The 20678-nt window shown below is 34.3% G+C and overlaps 2 protein-coding genes and 1 pseudogene across 4 annotated transcripts; all 3 read right to left on the bottom strand.

Moving 5' to 3' along the window:
• Positions 1–229: 229 nt before the first annotated feature.
• Positions 230–4086, bottom strand: LOC145102230 (oligopeptide transporter 5-like). The gene is made up of 7 exons (XM_079039608.1): positions 3586–4086; positions 3057–3496; positions 2584–2681; positions 1934–2506; positions 1579–1837; positions 1227–1409; positions 230–1026 (listed from the first exon to the last, which is right to left on the bottom strand). The coding sequence occupies exons 1-7, from the start codon at positions 3629–3631 to the stop codon at positions 409–411; spliced, it is 2217 nt and encodes a 738-aa protein (XP_078895734.1). The 5' UTR covers positions 3632–4086; the 3' UTR covers positions 230–408.
• Positions 4087–5519: 1433 nt separating this feature from the next.
• LOC145102228 (oligopeptide transporter 5-like) lies at positions 5520–10469 on the bottom strand. Of its 2 annotated transcripts, none has more exons than XM_079039606.1 (7): positions 10220–10469; positions 9486–9922; positions 9110–9207; positions 7753–8325; positions 6931–7189; positions 6515–6697; positions 5520–6334 (listed from the first exon to the last, which is right to left on the bottom strand). In XM_079039606.1, the coding sequence occupies exons 1-7, from the start codon at positions 10248–10250 to the stop codon at positions 5711–5713; spliced, it is 2205 nt and encodes a 734-aa protein (XP_078895732.1). In that variant the 5' UTR covers positions 10251–10469; the 3' UTR covers positions 5520–5710. The 2 variants fall into 2 exon arrangements, with proteins under 2 accessions (XP_078895732.1, XP_078895733.1); XM_079039607.1 differs by having other exon boundaries at positions 9486–9919; positions 10220–10468.
• A 3800-nt stretch (positions 10470–14269) lies between these two features.
• Positions 14270–15002, bottom strand: LOC145098684 (aquaporin PIP1-2 pseudogene; annotated as a pseudogene). The gene is made up of 3 exons (XR_013704579.1): positions 14891–15002; positions 14509–14806; positions 14270–14407 (listed from the first exon to the last, which is right to left on the bottom strand). The product of XR_013704579.1 is annotated as an aquaporin PIP1-2 pseudogene (transcript).
• Positions 15003–20678: the final 5676 nt, after the last annotated feature.

Genomic DNA, 20678 nt, shown 5'->3' with positions numbered 1-20678 from the left:
TAGCTTTTCTTAATTCAAATAGTTCGATTGTTATCTTGGTATAACTTGTCTATTACATTAAAATTTGGTCAATGTATTGCACTTATGAGTAATTTACACCTGGTATCTCTCAACCTTTCAACTTTTATCGAACCAATAGTCCTTTATCATGAACTGGATTCAACTAACCAACGTGCTATGAAGATCTGATTCATGTTTATCTGTCTCACAAATGCAACTCAAACAAATCTTTGGGTGTCGAATCAAATCATGTTCAAATACATGATACATTTGTATATGAGTCATTTTCTACATACACAAACCCAACCCCTATTCGTTGCAATTCTACCTCAAATCGTATGGTATAATTCCTAAAATTTCATTAAATTACAGTGGTACAACAATGGCTAACATCTTTCTTTCTTAGTTTCATTGGATTACAGGGCAACCTGGAACGTTGATACCAGGGACAGAAGGACAATTAGCCAATGGACAATGGTCATCTACCTCCAAACCCCACCACTCTGGTCCATTAATATTCCTATTTTGTAACACCAAATAGCAAAGAATCGCCATGAATGCAACACCAGCATCAAGCCCAGCTGATAATATATAATTATGCCTTGCCCACCAACTCTTGAACCTCTTATAAACAACAAAATTAAAGAACATCCCCACAGCAAACCACATATTATAGTTTACTGCTTTAGCTGGTGGCCCTGGACAGTTTATAAGGATAGGTATGTTCACAAGCCTCGGCCATTTCCACTCTGGAAACTTGCGAGAAAGGAACCAAAAGGGCACAGGTGCAAGAATTCCAAACAGAAAGAAGTAATTCATCTTTGAGTATAACCCTAGGTTCCCAAACATACGTTGTGGGCCCACCAATCCCCATATAATTGAGGCGTTGTAGAAAACATCATCTCCTGGGCATGTCCATGGGCTTCCCTTTGGTAGATTAATTGGGTCACAGATGTATTCCACTGTTGTTAGGAGCCACCATGATGTCGCAAAGTAGACTGACGATGCGATGATTGTACCTACCAACTTTTAGGAAAATGAATTCACAAATTAAAACAATTTTAGGATAAAATTTTGTGTGAAAAATCGAAGATTGTCTTTTTAAAAAAGTCCTTATGGAGAATGGGAGACTCGAAGGTGATTGTTGTCAGGTTTTGAACCTGAGACTTTATTTATGGATTCTCACCTTGTTAGGACAAACATGTTGGGACTGTAGGTTTTTGTACCTGAACGATGAACATGGACTTGGGTGGGATTTTCATATAATGGCCAAGCTTAAAATCTTGGAGAAACGTTATGGCTTGCCACATGCTGTTGTCACCATAGGTTTTGAACACCACATTGGCTAGTGGCCTCCCTGGGTACATATACCCTATGATTAGCTCTGTGATCACATTTAGACCTACTCCCTATAAAAAAGAAATCCAAAAATTCACCAGCTATAACAAATGAAAAAATATGGTAAACGCCACCAACAGGTCTCACAGACAACATAGGTGAGGTCTCAGGTTCACAGTGTTAAACCTGAGACCTCACTTATGGATTGTTACCTCCTTATTGCATAAAACGGATAATTACCTGGTTTGTGGTAGCTACAATAACACCAACGGGCAAGGTGAATATGGCAGCCAAACCAATTGCTAAGATAATTCCCCAATAAGGAAGCTGTAATTGCCTCCCAAATCCTTCACAAGTAAGCAAAGCAAGTCCTATTACTAATACTAGAAGAGTGTGAAACCACCATTGTGGGACAGAATCATAGTTTCTCTTCATCAACCTTGTATGCACATCCCCAATACTCTTCCTCATTGACGCCTTCGTTTGTTCCAAAATTGTCCTTTATTTAACATAACAATATTTAAAGAAAAAAATTAATAACCTAACGGATTTCATATAAATCTTTATGCAAGATTAAATACTAAATAGTAAATACCTCCCGTGGAAGAGAAGGACATGGGATACTGTGGCAGCTAGTGTAGCAAAGCTTAGACCATAAGCAAGTACAAACAAGATACTAAGGTTGACTTTTCCATATTCATCATATCCCGCTTGATTAAAGGAGAAAGATGTTTCGTTCAAAACTTTAGAGACATTGTACTTTGTTCCATCAGCATTGTATGTCTTGAAAGCATACATAGGAAATCGTCTAGCTTCATACCAGTTATTCCAATAAGCTACGGGAATTATTATGTAAAAAGTGATTACATAGCCAATTAGCATATTCACCATAGCGAATCCAGGGGTGGCTAATGGGCTTCCTAGGAAAGAAGCAACTGTGGCCCAATCAAGACCAAAAGCTCCGATTCCAAAACCTTTAAGACCAGAACCAATTTGTTGAGCTTTGAAGGAATCTTTCCATATCCAGCATACGAAAGAGAGGGCTGTGATGGATTGAAAGAGATAATTCGGAACCACGTAGTATGAAAAGCTACTTATAATCACAATCATGAAGAATTGCAGCCTTGAAAGTCCCCCCTTTGCCCTCTTCTCTTCCTCATGCAAAGCCCTTCAAAAAAAAAAATAGTTTACTTAATTCCAATTCCAAATCCAACATTAATATATTAATATGTACTACCCATTAACCTGAAGAGAGAGACTTGAACTAGAGTTGAAGGCCACCACATATATGGAGAGTCAACTAAAAATTTCCGGAAAAGACCAGCCCATCCGAATCCAAGAAGCTACTTATTCAATCAACAAAAAAAAAAAATAAAGTCAGAATAGAATAACAATTAGAATTTAAGCACTTCAAAAAGAGTAGCCTTAGGTTCAAATCCCACAAACTTCAACTTTGGTTTGTGGTTCTAATAAAAAAAACTAAAGCAAATATGTATTATGTTATTTTGCAAAAAAATGTTATTCTTCTAAGTGACTGGAATAAGAGCACAATAACCACAAGGAGTCCAATCCATATTTGAATTGAAACTTTGACGTTGTGGTTGCTGAGACTCGAACCCTTGACCAGTGATAGGTGATATGTGTGTATTATGTTGAAAGTTTCTCTTTGTTGTATTTATTTTTGCAAGATTTTGGAAATAATATTCGTAAAAATTCACCTGAGTACTTTGGGTAAGCAACAAGGCTGCAAGAGGGTGGATTTCAGTGTGGTAAAAGGCTTTGACAATAGTGATAATCCCCACTGCATAAACCGAACTTGAACCGGCATTTGCTAATATAGTAATAAGAACATGCTCTTTTACGTTAAAAGGTCCTGGATTCAATGAAAATGACCATTTCGACCCTGGAATTGTTACTCGTTTTGTGGGTAGACTTGCTGCCATTATTCTGCCAACAGGAAGAACCACGATTTGTGCTACAACCGAGGACACTGTTAGTTGATTCTGGCGATAACCAAAGAACTGGTTCAAGAAAGCAAGAACACCACAAGAAATGATGCCTAAAAACCATGTTCTGAAAGTTAAGCATGGAAGTGTTGGATCATCTGTTATAGGGACAGTGAGTCGAACTTGCTCAATTGGACAATCATTTACCTCTTCTGTAAATCAAAACATAATTATAATCATCATCAGAACCACACAAAGTTATATAAAAAAGTTAAGTAATATATTTGATATAAAACTTTACCAGATTCTGGACGTGGTTTTTGTTTATGATTTTCTTGAAGATCCATGTTTAGCTACCGAAACTTATTACATGTTTATGAAGCTTTTATAGACTTCATAGATTTCCTCACAATGTTGTGTTAGCCTTGACTTATATTTTGTTCACATGGATCAAGACACATACAAAAATGAGGTGACGGAAAACCCTTTGTTTCATTTCACCTGTCTTTTTGTTGATCAGTATGAGAAGGACATTCACGTCTTTTATCAACAAATTAGAACATTCTTTTCGATGCAAAAAAAAAAATACAATTTTGTTCGCAGTCTAATGCACGTTAAATGCAGTATTACAAAACTTTTGTCCAACAAACAACAAACAAGTTAAGTATGAATAGAAATAATATTATGATAAACAATGGATGGATATGCGTTGCTTGCAAGTACTTGCAAAGGTGTGGCGTCAGAACTTCAGAAGCCTGACTTGGTTAATATATATCAAAGACAGGCATATAAAACAAGAGGCATGAAGATCAAGTCTTTGTCTTTAACTCTATGTGTACAAATTTCGTGGAACCGTTCAATTTCTTATCTCTTTAAGTCACTAATTACAAGGCAAGAGATATTTTCGTATACGTTTTTTTTTTAAATTAGTAAATGAAATAAAGGTTAGTGATATGATTAAATTGAACATTAACGAAAAAAGAATGATTTGTTAGGCAATTAAAGTGGGAAAATTTGGTATTAGTGAGATATCGTCAATTATTTAAGAACGAGAACGAGATATTGTTACGGCAACTGGCCAACTGCTGCCGGATTGATATAACAGGTGAACCAATCAGCGAGTGAACTCCAATATTTAAGGATTCGAATTGTCGCAAATAATGGTTTATTTGGAAATGGAATCTTTCATAATTTTGATTTTGGCCCTCATTTTCTTTAAATTCTTTTATGACATGTCACTGTCATAATTATAACGAAGGACACATAAATAGATATTTTATTATCTCAAGCCTAAATTGTTTCAAAAAATAATCAATTACTTAGGACACATTGCAAAATAGGTTTTGGTAATGCGGGTCTTCGTATAAAAGGTTTTTTTTGTATTTTGTATTTTGTTTTTTTTAATAATATCGGTCGTAACTTAAGACGTTTTAATTATATAAAACTGTTAAAATGGTTTTTGAAATTTCATATAAAAAAGCTAACATAAAATGTTTTACCGAGAAAAATAATTAGTTTTATAAAAATATGAACAGTTTCACAATACCTAGAGTGAATTTTGCAGTGTGGATTTTTCCTAAAAATATTGCAGTGATGAGTTCCATTGGGCAATATGATTTTTTTTTACCAAAAGAGTATTGATTTAGATATTATAGTGTTTTTGTCATATATTATGCATTATATAGTTATACAATAAAATATTCTAAAACACTGATTGTTGTGAATATTTATGTATTATATAGTTGTAAAATACAATAATACAACAATTTATGAAAAAATTTCTTAATAATTAATTTTTTAAAAATCCAAATTCACTTTGATTTGTATTTTTCTCTGTATACAAGACTAAGAGTTAACCGCTTAATTAATAGGTTGTCACCATAGATGCCATAAACCACAACTTGAGTGAAACAAAAAGCTTGCCATTTTTTCTTGTGAAGATAATAGGTTGACGAAAAGATTTTCTTTCCAATGGAATTTATCATTATTCATGAATGTCAAACTACAATTATTTACCTCCTCGTGTTAATCCGTGTTTTGTTTGCTTCTATTTCTGGCAACTAATGAAAGACGTTTTTTTTATTAAATATTTCCAGTCGTCAACTTATTTAATTTAACTGTTCATCGATAATTGTTTTGCTTTTTATTTCTATATTTCTTTAATACGTCAAACTATGTCATCGTACCTTAAACCAAAGTATCAAACAACAAAACACAAAACTAAAAGTGGTCCGATTTGAACTTTCAAACAACCATTTCGAATAATATCAAATTTGTCAAATACAAATTACATTTATTATCTATCTATCTATTCTATCTCAAAGAATGTCCATTTGTGAAGCATCCTTGGAATAACTCTATACACTTTCTATGCTTTTACCAATGTGAACAAGATAACATGAAAGAGAGTGTTAAATGTTAATGCCTTAATGGACTTGAGGGCATCCCTCAACGTTAATACCAGGGGCAGTTGGGCAGCCAGCAAGAGGACAATGATCATCTATCTCCATACCCCACCATTTTGGTCCATTTATATCTCTAATTTGTAGCACAAAATAGCAAAGAATAGCCATGAATGCCACTCCTGCATCAAGCCCAGCTGATAAAATATAGTTATGCCTAGCCCACCACCCTTTAAACTTCTTGTACACCACAAAGTTGAAAAAAATCCCCACAGCAAACCACATGTTGTAGTTTACAGCTCTAGTTGGTGGCATGCCACCTGGACCCGATATAAGAATTGGCATGTTTATGAGTCTAATCCATTTTCTATTGGGAAACTTTCGAGAAAGAAACCAAACTGGAAATGGTGCGAGAATTCCTAACAGAAAGAAGTAGTTCATTTTGGAGTATAGCCCAAGATTTCCAAACATACGTTGAGGTCCCACTACGCCCCATATGATTGAGGCGTTGTAGAACACATCATCTCCCGGGCAGGTCCATGGGCTTCCTTCGGGCAGCATACTTGGGTCACAAATGTATTCGACTGTTGTCAATAGCCACCAAGAGGTTGCAAAGTAGACTGATGATGCGATTATTGTCCCCACCAACTTTATTATGCACCAAAAACAAGTATAAATTAGTTTTTTTTTGGTGCTTGGATACATAATATACTTCGATAACATAAATTTAAACTAAAGATGGTATAGTTAGTTTATGAACATTTTAAAGTTTGTTTAGTATGTGAAAACGGTGCAACAACATACGTATTCAATTAGATTATGATTTACCTGGACAATGAACATGGACTTTGGTGGGATTTTCATATAATGTCCAAGCTTAAAATCTTGGAGGAACATGATGGCTTGTGACATGCTTATGTAGCCATAGGTTTTAAAGGCCACATTGGCTAGTGGTTTCCCCGGGTAGATATAACCAATAATCAGCTCTGTAATGACATTTAATCCCGGTTGCTGTAAGAAAAAATCACTCTTAGAATACAAAAAGAGATTAAGCAAAGATGCAAAAAACGGTATTCATGTAATCATTAACTTTTTAGGGGTATTTTAGATGATGGGGATGAAGAGGGCATTCTTGTCTTTTGTAGACAAAAGATCAAGAGCGAGTCCATGTCTCACTTTTTAAGTGTCCTATATGCCAAATGCTAACATGTATAGTCATGCTCAATACAACAAATGGGGCCTACCATATTGGTTGTAGCTGTGATAACTCCTATTGGTAGTGTGAAGAGCAAAGCCAGACCGATTCCTAGAAGAACCCCCCAGTAAGGGAGTTGCAGCTGTCTGCCAAAACCCTCACATGTTAGCAAAGCAAGTCCTATCACCAATACCAAAAGAGAGTAGAACCACCATTGTGGGACCGGGTCATAGTTTTTCTTCATCAGTCTAGTATGAACATCCCCAAACTTGTCTTTAAATGATGCTGTTGTTTGCTCCCAAATCGTTCTGCATATGACAAAACAAACACATTTAAATACATCAACCTTGTATGAGCCCATGTTTTATTTTAAACATCTCTCTACATGTTTGGTAAGGAGGTAAGAATCCATAAGTGAGAACTAAGTGTAAAGTGTGACATCACTCTAAGACATTGTGATTTACCTTCCTCATGTTGGTCATGAGAACCAGGGCTTATGCCTTTTTTAGGACTAAATGCAAAAAATAGCATTGTACTTTTCTATATTTGTGTAATACAGATTCCTACTTTTATGTCTTTCTTTACAACATCATGGTGTCAATTATTTTCTATTAAGGCATTATACTTTGAAAATTCCACCTGATTATAACAATGTACTTTGAAATCCTTCTTATTATATCAATGAAAGTTGCTTTCTCTTTGGATGGCATTGTTATAGTTCGGCAAAATTCTTAACCTATAATGATGTAAAAGAAAGAAATGAAAGTAAGACGCTAGAATAAGCAACCAATGAAAGTACTTTGCTACTTTTTGAATTCAACCATTCTTTATACTTTGAAAAAATAAGGTTCTCAAAGAACTAATTGCATACCTTCCATGGAAGAGTGCGACATGAGAGAGTGTGGCAGCCAATGTGGCAAAATTTAGACCATAAGCAAACGTGAAAAAGATACTAAGATGGATTTGGCTATAATCGTTATATCCTTGTTTGTCAAATGAGAAGGTTGTGGAATTTAAAACTCTTGAAACGTTATATTTTCCTCCTTGTGCATCAAACACATGAGAAGAGTAAATCGGGAACCGCTTGGCTTCATACCAATTATTCCAATAAGCAATGGGAACCATTATGTATACAACTATTATATAACCGGCTAATATGTTTATGATGGCAAACCCGGGAGTGGCTAACGGACTTCCAAGAAAAGCAGACACAGTCGCCCAATCGAGTCCAATGGCTCCAACTCCAAGGCCACGAAGACCGGAACCAATTTGTTGAGCCTTGACAGAGTCTTTCCATATCCAACAAACGAATGAGATGGCAGTTATGGATTGGAATAGATAATTGGGAATGATGTAGTATGCGAAGCTTGATACGAGGACTATTAGGAAGAATTGTAGCCTTGTCATGCCTCTTTTTGGCCTCTTTTCTTCATCGTGCAATGCCCTGAAAAAAGAGAAACTTTTGTGAGAAATTGGTAAAGAAATACATCTACATAGTCAGGGTGAGTATGGTGCAGTTCGGTTTTGTTCGTATATGCCTAAAATTTGGGGGAAAACACTTTGTCCATTTTGTCTTCGATTTTGTTTTTTTGGGTTTCTGGTTTATTTGTTGCATAATATATAGCAAAATACTATATGGACTTGTTTTGAAGCCAAAATCCATGAAAACATTAAGAAATTTTATGTTAAACTTTGCAATATATGATAGTAGAAAGTATTCTAAAATTTATATCTAAATGCAAGAAATAACAATGTATTCTCATTGATTTGTTTATTATAGCTTCCTACTTTAAGATTTATTTTTGTTACAACATTTTGAGAACCCTACCCAACCCAATCATAAAGATCATGTAAATACAAAGAAATTTTCATTGTATAATTGGATAGATTTCAAAGTATAATGTCCTACAATTGGGTATATTTTCATAGATCATCTTAATGTGGAAAGTTTGAAAGTGCAATCTTGTAATAGCAAAAAAATGGATTGTAGAATGTTATAATACACAAATAAATAGAATATGTTTTTCTTTCTTGCATTTAGCCCAAATAATTAATCAAGTATGGAAAACTTATATACTTTATAAAACGATATCGTATTAAGATACCATTCAATTCGGTTTCTATTTCGAGTTTCAACCAAAAGCCAAACCATCTGTTTTCAAAACAGATAGGTTTTTCTTCGCATTCTTCTCTCTCTCACACACACACACAAAAACAAAAAGATGAACCTGAAGAGGGAGACTTGAACGAGATTGGCAGGCCACCACATATATGGAGAATCAACCAAAAACTTTCGGAAAAGACCAGCCCATCCATATCCAAGCATCTACAATCACCATCAAGCAAGAGAGATGAATCATTACTTCATGAAACTCAATCTGGTACCATATTGCAATACCCAAGCTCAAAAGCTATATAGGCTAGCCCAATAACTTCAACATCATTATAAAACTATGGTAAAAGTCATTTGCAGCCCACAACTTAATTAATACTTATAATAGTCTCATAACTCAAGACTTTTTATCCATGTGAAATGGGTTATTAAAGTTCAGGTGCAATATAAGCAAAGAGCAATGAAATTAGGAAAATAGAGAAGAATTGAACCTGGGTAGTTTGTGTAAGCAACATGGCTGCAATCGGGTTGAGCCTACGACGATAGAAAGCTTTGACTATAGTGATTATGGAGACTGCATAAACCGAATTCGAACCCGAATTTGCAAATATTGTAATGAGAACATGCTCCTTCAAGTTGAAGGGTCCAGGGTTGAGTGAAAACGACCATCTAAAAACACGAATTGGTTTTGTGGGTAGAGTTGCTGCCATTAACCTCCCAATCGGAAGCACAAGAATTTGAGCAGAAACTGATGATATGTATAGTGGGTTTTGACGATAACCAAAGAACTGGTTTAAGAAAGCAAGAACACTACATGATATGATCCCCAAAAACCATGTCCTAAATGTCAAGCAAGGTAATGTTGGATCATCTGTGATTGGAACTGTTAGTCTCACTTGCTCAATCGGAGAATCATTCACCTCTTCTGCTAAGTTTTCATCAGAACAATCAAATGCTATTAGTTACTTTATGCATATATTATTGTAGTAAAACAGTTGAAAGAGTAGAATCTTTATGCATACATATATTACTCATTAAAAGAACTTCATATAGAAAAGAAAAAAGTAGGAGGAATCTTGTTAACCAAAATTAACATTACTATCTTCTTGTAACGAAGAAAACGAACGAATAGGTGATTGTAGTGCAAAATGGAAACAATGAAAAGTTATCAAACATGGAAATAAACAAAGTAAATCTTCAACATAACTTGAACATAATAACTTACCAATATTCATATTGCTATCAAGATTCTCCATTATTGTGTAATCATCAACAACAATTAACACATACAGGAAGAAATTAAATAGGATGAATTTTCTTCTTTTATTGGAGGAGGTAGTAGCCAATGGTCCCAAAACGTGCACTTGCTTTATGGTCCTGTTTACTTATCCTATTGGTTTCTCCATTCTGGTGAGAAAAAAAATATATATATCATGAAACAAGTAAGGTGATGAAGAAAGTTAGGAAAATATCAGTTTGATATAATGATGATCATTTGAATTGTAACCTCGCACTTGGTTATTGTACCTTATTATAATATAATATTTAAGTGCATGTGGGTGTGGGTGTACCCATCTTCTGTTACAAAAGGCAGTATTATAACTATTTGCATTTTTTTTTGTTTGTTTTATGCACGAGATTAAAGTATTCCAGGTCTGCATTCAAATTATTGCTATTTAATTGGAACAAGTTGATAATTATACTGTCATGTGAAAGCAAGAAATTTGAAGCAGTATGGTTGCAATCAAACCATTAACGGATATCAATAATAGATTATATATCTTTTTTGGGAAAGAAAAAAAAAGGTTATTTTTTCGGTAATTCACATATTGTCATGTCTCAAAAGTAAGTCCGCATTACCCACAAGGAATCCGATAGACATTCAAATTTTGTAAATATATTATATATACCAATACCAATCAAACGATATTCAAACAAGAATTTGTTATCTAATTATATTTCTTATGGTAGGGATCACCAAATTAAAATTCTTGAATATGCGGTGTGCTCATATGTTTATTCATGTGGATTTGTAACATCAATGTCGAATGTCGAGTTGGTGCTAGACAAACACATTAAAACCAAAACGAGAAGTCTAAGAACTAATTAATAGCCTTGTTTGGTGTTTGTTTTAAGGGAGGTGATATTTTATTTATGTTTTTATCTATTCATTTAAAAAAATGTTTTGATTTTTATATTCATCATCATGTTCAATAAAAATAAAGTGTATAAAAATCAAAACGTATTTTTTATTAAAATAAATAAAAAACATCATTTAAAATATCATTTTTCCGTTTTTAATGAAATTACAAAATAGACCTAACAGTGTATCCATCTTTCACATTTTACTTTTCCATGCAAAGACACTAGTGTTTCAGTCACTGACGGCTAGTAGAAGCTCATCAGAATGAGACAACGGCGATGGTAAATAGCAGATGTGATGTATGGCTTCAGATCTGAGTGACCGGAGGTAGTAGTGGTGAGTTTGGCCAGTGGTACAAGGCATTGGTAAAAAGACGGCGACTCTGGCAGGTTGCGGTAGTAGGTGGCGGCACTAGGTGGTAGAGGTAGTGTTAGCTTTATCAGTTCTTGAATGTTCATGAGAGAGTTAGAAAGAGATAAAAGAGTTTGAAAGTGTTTTTGAAATTAAATATATGATCTAGCTTTTTATTTAATGATTGTAATGTTTGGAATGTATCTGAACAAAAAATACCCTTAATAAAAAAGATTCTTAAATGGTTTTTAACCTTGAGTGGTTCTCATTTGAACTTTCAACTATCATTTGTGTTTATTGTTTACAAATCTACAAACATGATATCAGCCATTAGAAATAGTCAATAATTATTACCACATTAAATTAAATAACAGAAAAGTTATTTAATAAAACTTTTTACTAACTAAAACAGTTACTTTACTAATTTATATTACTAGACGAGAAAATTATCCCACGTCATTGTTGGTTTTTAATAATTACAGTTGAAAATTATAAAAAAGTTGGTAAAATAAGATTATCAATTTGTACCAACCAAACATGTTGGTAGCCAAACAAGTTGGTACAAAATATACTTTGTATGATACTTATAGAAAAAATTGCTCCAACTATAATTGATACGGTACATAATTTGAATAAAAATAAATTGATACCGTATCATATTCCATCCTAATAAATCACGTCAGCTTTTGCCAAATTTATTATAATATTTCACTCCTATAAAATTAATAAAATTTCTTTCATAAACTGATATCAGCCTAAATCATAGTATTTTCATCAACTTGAAAGATAACTAAAGCTAATGTGCAAGTGGATTAAAATTTTCTTTCCTAAATTCATATTCCACTCCTACAAAATTAATAAATTTTCTTTCATAAACTCATGTCCGCCTAAAACATATCATCATCAACTTGAAAGATAACTAAAGCTAATGTGCAAGTGGATTAAAAAATTTCTCTTATAAACTCATGTGATTATTGTTTATATATATATATATATATATATATATATATATATATATATATATATATATATATATATATATATATATGTGTGTGTGTGTGTGTTCGTTTGGATGGATCGGTTTGATCCGATCCAATCAAGTAAATCCAAATTAATTTCGGTTTTCAAAACATGAATCTGAATTATCCAAACTAAATTCAAATCTGATCCGATCCGATCTAATTACAATTCGGTTGGATCGGTTTTTATAATTCGGTTTTCAAAAACCGAAACATTTTAAAACGAAATATAATTAGAATATTACCCAACTTTACACAAGAAGCAAAAATAAATAATTTAGTTGTAATTTGAAATTTATATACAACTAATAAGAAGATATATTATAGTTAAATATTTTATAGATATAAATTTTTCGAAAGAAAATGCATATTAATGTTTTTTTTATCGGGTGAAACGTTTTGAACATTTTTGAAAAAATAAATTACAAAATTAATAAATAATTATAGATATATATTATAAATAGATAAATAATAAATGTTTATTCGAGTTTTTTGGACTATTCGGTTCTTATTTTATAAACCAAAATCAATCCGAAATCCAAAATAATAATTCGGTTTTGTTGAAAACCAATCCAAAAATCCGAATCTCCGAACCAAATTGTCCAATTGGATAATTCGGTTTTATCCAAATAGTGAACAGCCATATATATATATATATATATATATATATATATATATATATATATATATATATATATATATAAAGGGTTAGGTTATTTTGTTTTTACTTAGTATTGTGTGCCAGAATGCACAGATCTGGACCAATGGATGAAATTAATCTATGGATATGATTTGAGAGTGTATGATATTACAATGGGGTAACATGTACCATATAATCACACAATTTTTAGCAAAATGGTATTTTTGACAATTAACTACATTTATAAAAGGAAATTTTTGAATTTTTAGGGATGATTAATTCTCCTAATTTAAAAAAATCTGAATTTTTTAATTAATTCAATTTCAATTTTACCGATTTTATTCTATCAGAATATTTTTTGTTAGAATGATACTCTTTCAGAATTTTATTCTAATAGAATATTATTGAAGAAAAACAAAATTCTTGAACAAGATGTTGAAAAATAACAAACATTCTAATATATTCATATACATCCGAACTTAAATACAAATTTATACATAATTTTACAGACTAAAAGTCTTATACATTTTAAATATAGTTATAAATATTCTAAAAGAATATCAACAAAAATGAATAACATTCTTAAAAAATAACAACATTCTGCTAGAATACTCTCGTTCTCCATGTTTTCTTCTTGAATTCTTGAATTCTGAAAGAATATTGTTGTTTTTGGATGTTGAATCCTGAAATTCTGAAAGAATATTGTTGTTTTTCTTCATTCTTTGAGAATGAAGTATCACATATCTTTTTTTCATAAGTTACCTCATCATTCCTGCATCATCCTAACATACATTAAATTCCAACAGAATATCTGAATCATGAATATTTGAAAGAAACACATGTTCCTGCTTACATCACCACAAAAAATACACACCAACTTTTAGCTTTTGTTTTCTTCTTATTATCTACAAAACTCAGAAGTTTTTAGTTTTTTTATATAATTTTACTCAATTCAAATGGTTTAGAAAAACAAAACAACTAAAGCGTGGTTGAAAATTGGAATCGATTCAGATATTCTTGTTGAATTTAATGTATTTAGATATTATCTGATCAAATCTCAGATAATAGAATATTGTAATCAATAAAGAAAATAAGATACCTGATTGAGTTTTAAATTAACTTTTATTCTGTTTCAACATGTGTTTCCTTTTGATTGACAGTCAATGAATCACCAAAGAAGCAACATCCAGTTCCGGTGATGGGGATGGTGGCCAAATGAACTAAGAACACTGCAAACCCAATTGGAAGAGGAGCCAAAATCTACAATAAACACATTCAAATTCAATTCAAGATAAAAATCTCACCTTTTCTAAAGTGAATATCTGTATATAATTCAATAGTCAATGGAGTGAGTTGCATACAGGGACATGGAGTCTCTGGCGCTTCTTTTAGCATCAGTTGCAGAGAACACAGTGTAAACAAGCACGAAAGTGCCAACAATCTCACCACCAAGACCATCACCCTTGGTGTAACAATGGACGACGACATTAGCACCACCGCCTAACATCGTGTACTGCGCATCACCCTGAAACTCTTTCACAACTCCGGCACCACAGATCGCTCCAAGACACTGCATCACCATGTAGAACACTGCCCTGGTCAACGACAGTTTTCTTGCTAATAGCAAACCGAATGTCACAATTGGATTAATATGCCCTCCTGTTTGAAGATGAAACGTAGTTTTTAGACGATTTGAAGAAGAAAGAAGATAAAATAGGGTTCCGGTGGAAAGTGGAAACATACCTGAGATACCGGTGGTGCAGTAGACAAGAGCGAAGATCATACCACTGAAAGCCCACGCGATTCCTTGAATACCCACCGTGCCACATTTCGTCAGAGATTTGACCACACGCATTACAGTCAACATCGAGATGTAGAGGAACAAGAAGGTGGCGATGAACTCTGCGATATCGGCTCTGTAAAACGACCATGATGACAACTCGCCTGGCTCGAAAAATGGCGCCGGTGGTGGCTCCTTTTAGTGTTCATCCTCTTCTCTTCCGATCGCACAGCCCCTCCCCTCCAGATTTCTCTTTCTCGGCCGATATCAAAAAGCGAACCAACGCAACACATCCTCACACAATGGACTTGGACGACTAGGGTTAGTTTAGGGCTTTTATGGTAACTGTTCTATTAATTAAGGAGTTTTCTATCTATATAAGAGAATTATTTTTGGTTTAATAAATGAAGGTGATGTAAAGTTACAAAATTACCCTTATATTATTTTTTTAATAATTTTATTATTCCTAAATTCCTATTGGTGCATTTATGCACACAATAGTTGCTAAAAACATTTGAACCTAACTCTCTCTCTATCTAGCTCTCTCTCTCTCTCTCTCTCTCTCTCTCTATATATATATATATATATATATATATATATATATATATATATATATATATATATATATATATATATATATATATATATACACACACACACGACCTCTGGCTACTACACTATGGACTAAAATGAAATAAAATAGTCAGAATATCTCTAAGAAAAATTATAATGTACCGGACTTGCTAGTTGAGAATAGTTTATGGAGTAAATATGTGATTTTAATATTGGGAAGGGAGTATCCTCGTAAAGAAATTAATGTGGAGAGGTGGTCCCAAAGATTCCAAGTCAACTCAAGCTTTATAATTCCAACCTCACATAGAAGTTATGGTCTTTTTAATTTGTTATTAGGCAAATATCCGTAATGGCAGTATATTGTTAGTAGTTAAATTATCTAATTATGTTATTAAAAATAATCACTTTACGCATGATATAATCATGTGATTTAAATATCTAATTATATATATTATTAAAAATAATTGTATGATTGTTTATAACTTTAAATAATAATTTTATATTAAATTAAACACACATTAAAATCATATAAGTTCAACCGGTTCTAACATAGACTGAGTACAAAAAAAAAAAAAAAAAAAAAAAAAAAAAACATAAATATAACTTTTAATGTACGGTTAGAATACGCGTTAGAAGGCTTTCGCCACAAGGTACGGTTTCGTTTTCATTCACTGGACTCCACTGACTAGGGTTGTCAAAGGTTTCGTTCACTGAACTGGATTTCTACAGATTCTTTTAGCAAGACGAGGCTTTTGCTTACATAGATCTAATCAAGTGGAATATTAAGAGTTCCGACGGACAACCGCTTTTTCAAATCTCTATAGACATGGAAGGATAGGGTGAAATGTATTGAATTCCCTAAATAGACGGGACCTGTAAGCTATTGGGTCAATTCTATTGAGAATCTCATATGGTCCTAAGTACCTTGGATTTAGCATCTCATGCATCTGAAACACATGATGCCCTTCTAGGGTGAGATCCCCTTTTGACGTGATCATCATCCTGGAGTTCCAAAGGTTTTTCTCTTATGGAAGGCGTAGCTTTCTTGGTTGGTTCTAGAAGTGACGAGGTCATTTTTGGATTCGTACATTCTGTCGGGCAGTTTCCTCGAATGGTTTCTGGATCGGCAAATATGTTGTCTGATATTTGGCAACTAACTAGTTGCGTGGCACCTACCTTAGTCCAGTGCAGAGAGGTTATGGGCTTGCGACCAATGAAGGTTTTCGAACGGAGCAACTCCAAATGCCAGTATGGTAAAGGACTTGACTAGTTGGCAATTTGGTATCCCAAGCTTTACCAAGATCAATCAAATGCATTTTCCGCACAATCCCTAATGGTTGAGTCGTCATATTATTTTGTCTATCGTTTCATGGATGGTAGGCTATGCTCATGACTAGCCTAGCCCTCAGGGATTTTCTGAAGTAGCTGCCAAATTCGGATGGTGATTCTATTATCTCGAATAGAGATAACAGACATTTGAACATCGAATAGTCTAACTAATCTCTCGGACACACGTTTCCTTATCTTTTCTATTGTGTCCCTTTTCTTCAATTTGCAAGGAGCGTGCGGATTTAATCCGTCAACGGTCACTCAAAATGATATCGTGTCCGTCGGTTGCCTTGGGAAGCTTGACTATGAAGTCCAACGCATTCTGCTGCCTCTGATTGGCAGAATACCCACTCGTAGACTTGTCAACTTCGCCCTAATTTCCATGATAGGATTCATACCTGGTCCATCTATCATTACTTCGTGTATACAAGTCGTCTATAATTAAGATTAGTAAGACGGTCAGATGTGCGACTCTGCCCCAGGTCCACAACCAAACAAGGAATGAGATATAGGGTGGAAGACACACATACTAAATCTGCATAATCTTAATTTTATACCACCCTCACGTATACAGTTATTAGTGATAGGTGGGTTGTATTCGTTCTTAGCCTCGGTGCTTGAACTTGATCTGCTGGACGAGTGGTAGTTCGGGAAGGTCTGCTGAATATACGGTGGTAAGGTTTCGAAGGACATGGTACTTCTTGCATGAGTACTTCGAGGTTTGGAATATGAGTGAGATGACTTTGAGGTCTAACTCGGGTTGATGTTACGAATGACGAGGGCTTCGTGAACTTGACGGTCAAGGCAAAGGAAACATATGAACTTAGTATGGTGAGGACCACGCTAACCCATGACGAATGATGATAACGAAATCTTTTACCGAAACAAAGGTTAGGCCGATTTAAATGAAACATTTACTATACGACGGTGTATCCTGGGTGTGCTCGACAATGTACTCGATGTAAATGCTCTAGTGCTTTCTATTTTCACCTTGATGCTACCACTGCCATAAATCGTACCACGATGAGCGAGTACTAGTAGTGCAGTGTTTTGATAACTAGTGTTGATACTCTATATTATGATCCTTCTCGGTACCTCAATGATCGCCCTGCATATACAAGTTATGTATAATTAAGATGAATAAGACGGTCGACTGAGTGGCTCTGCCCTAAATCCACAACCAAACAAGGAATAGGAGGTAGGGTAGAATCACTCACTCTATGTCTGCCAAATCTTAGTTATGCACAACCCTGATGTACATACTAAGCCATCATAGCTTCCCGAACGGATCCTTAGTTCTCTTATGAATGTTGTGACTTTTTCATGTGAGTGAGTTATTATAATTACTTTTAAAGTTTTCCCTAAGTTTTAATCTTATATAATTATAAATTAAGTTTTAAATCAACTTACTTCAAAGACGTACAAAAATCTTGAAAGCAGGATTCATCGCTCCCCCTTTATGTATTGTTGTTAGTTTCCTCCATCTCCTCCGTCACCTCTCTCTATTGGGCAGTCTCTCTTGGCATGCCCCATTTCACCACATGCATGGCATACCTGAACTATACTCGCATCGGTGGTTAAAGTGATGTGCCGTGTCGGATTTCCACAGAAGCGAACTCCTTCATCATTTATCTACGTTGGACATTCCTTCCTGAAGTGTCCATATCCGTCGCACTTGAAACAAACATGTTTTACTAGGGAGATTGGTTGTGTCGGCGCCCTGCAAAAATGGACAGTGTGCCCCTTTTTGTTACAACTCGTACACTGCATCTCTTAGCAAGCTCCGTTGTGGTGGTAAGTACATCTATCACACTTTGGGAGATTTCCAACATATCGTTTGACGGGGGTTGTAGTGGTAGATGAAGTACCAGATGTTGTGACTGCTATTGTAACCGTAGGGGTAGTCACGGGCTGTCGTCTCTTGTTAGAACCTTGAGCCGGCCTTTTTGCCTTCCCAGAACTTTCGCTTGTTGTTCTTAGCATCACTGGCCCCACTGGCGTCATTAGCATTGACATGTTCCATGATGGCTGTCACAGCAGCTGTGACCACAGCCTGAAAAGTAGCGGAGTCTATCTGTAGAATTGGTGCCTTTCTTGTTGGTTGGTTTCTTCCTGGTGAAGACATGATTCTGTTGCACGACGAAGAATGATCTCATGAGTAATGTTGGTCATCACTAGTTGCACTCCAAAATTTAAAATATACTAACTAGTTTCATGCTTTTCTAGACTATTCTTAATGTTTCCGACACTATTCCTGAGATGTGCCCATGATAGTGGATAGAAGTAGGTTTTGCACGTGTGATATTGAAACTAAGTTATCCACGGTCTGAGTGTTATCTGGTTCTGACTTTCATAGGGTTCTGGGAACAATTCATAAAGGGAGTCTATCTAAAATAAACTCTATGAATCAGAAGTGGCTATCCTCGAATGAATTTCTGCGAACTGAATAATTGATACTAGCTGCATGGAAAGAAATAATTCTAACACATAGTGTGAGTAGTGTAAACACTAGCTCACGAAGTCAAGTAAGGTAATTATTTATTAGTGTGACGGGTAAGACATTTTAGTTTCTCTGGTTGATCACTTCTTGGGAATCTCTCCTTGTTTCTCCTTGTCTCCTCTACTGACCGATATGATGGAGTGGTTACGCCTATCTGGGTTTGTCGTGCGAGAATGAAAGAGTCTAAAGAATCTATGAGATTTAAAGGTAACATTATGGGGCGATCCTTACCGGGTCCTCCTATAATTGCGCAATGTATACCAATTGTATATAATTTAAGATTAAATAGATCTTCGAATAAGTGATCTTACTCCAAAACCCCAACCAAACAAGGAACATGTAATGAAGCACATATCACAAATTCTAAGTCTATAAAATCTCAATTATATAAAACCTTGGAAGTATACACTCCGAAATCATAGACCTACCAGAAGGGTCTTTTAAGTTCTCACATAAGTTATTTATAGTGCCTAAAATACTCATATAGTATTTTAATATAATGAACTTCGTATGTTTTAAACTTGTCGTTCGTTTTATAGTATCATAAAATACTCTCATAGTATTCTAACTTTTTGTTCTGATCTAGAAATCCCTTGAATAAAGCTAGGTAAGTTTTAAGACTGTTGCAACACCAAATCACTCCCAAACACATGTTGGTCATATCTCATATGAATATAGTTGATGAGGCTATATTGATCCCAGATATGATTACATAACTGTCCAGGTTTGACCTCAGTGTTCAGCCTTTAAATACTTCTGTTCTGTTCTTCTTATGATACATGTTCTTATATGTATATATGTATAAGCATGTATGTATACTTTTATAAAGTATCGTTATATTCTTAAAATATATTATTATTCAGAGCACTTAGGCCCCATTGTATTTATAGTTGTATATCTTTTATCGGTTGATATACTTAGTTCACTATAAACAATGCTCTGATATCAATCTGTCACACCCCGAACCGAAACGATAGAAACATTCGGGGCGGAGGACGTCATGTTTAGTATCACAACACACGTATCATAGCAATCATAGTAACAAACAACCATTGTATTAATAATAAAGTGTTTACAAGTAGTGATTTACAAAAGATTGATCCAAAAGTAAATAACAAAATAAGACATGAAGCTACTATACTTCATCTTCCGAATCCCAGTGCGCGTACCTGTCTACTAGTTTCCTGAGAATACAAGTTATTTTGAAAGAATAGATCAACGTTTAAGCTGGTGAGTTCATAAGTATTTTAATGATGTAAAGTAAGATGAAAGGTCTTTTAGAAAAGTTCGCATGTTCCTCTAGAAGATCCTGTATCTTTTGATATGATGAAAGTTAAGTAAAATAGCTC

The sequence above is a fragment of the Lactuca serriola genome, chromosome 4 (assembly GCF_051521515.1).
Source record: "Lactuca serriola cultivar US96UC23 chromosome 4, Lser_US96UC23_V15, whole genome shotgun sequence".
Classification (NCBI taxonomy): Eukaryota; Viridiplantae; Streptophyta; class Magnoliopsida; order Asterales; family Asteraceae; genus Lactuca; species Lactuca serriola.
This window is presented reverse-complemented; position numbering and strand designations above follow the sequence as displayed.

What these genes read in the sequence shown, in the direction of transcription:
- LOC145102228 (XM_079039606.1), bottom strand. Translation starts at nt 10,250, where the DNA reads ATGGAGAATCTTGATAGCAATATGAATATTG. An exon ending in GTCGCACTCTTCCATGGAAG is followed by an intron (nt 7,190 to 7,752) that starts GTATGCAATTAG and finishes TGTCATATGCAG; the next exon opens with AACGATTTGGGAGCAAACAA. An exon ending in TCACAGCTACAACCAATATG is followed by an intron (nt 6,698 to 6,930) that starts GTAGGCCCCATT and finishes TTTTTCTTACAG; the next exon opens with CAACCGGGATTAAATGTCAT.
- LOC145102230 (XM_079039608.1), bottom strand. Translation starts at nt 3,631, where the DNA reads ATGGATCTTCAAGAAAATCATAAACAAAAACCACGTCCAGAATCTG. An exon ending in AAAACCACGTCCAGAATCTG is followed by an intron (nt 3,497 to 3,585) that starts GTAAAGTTTTAT and finishes TTTGATTTACAG; the next exon opens with AAGAGGTAAATGATTGTCCA. An exon ending in GTCCTTCTCTTCCACGGGAG is followed by an intron (nt 1,838 to 1,933) that starts GTATTTACTATT and finishes TGTTAAATAAAG; the next exon opens with GACAATTTTGGAACAAACGA.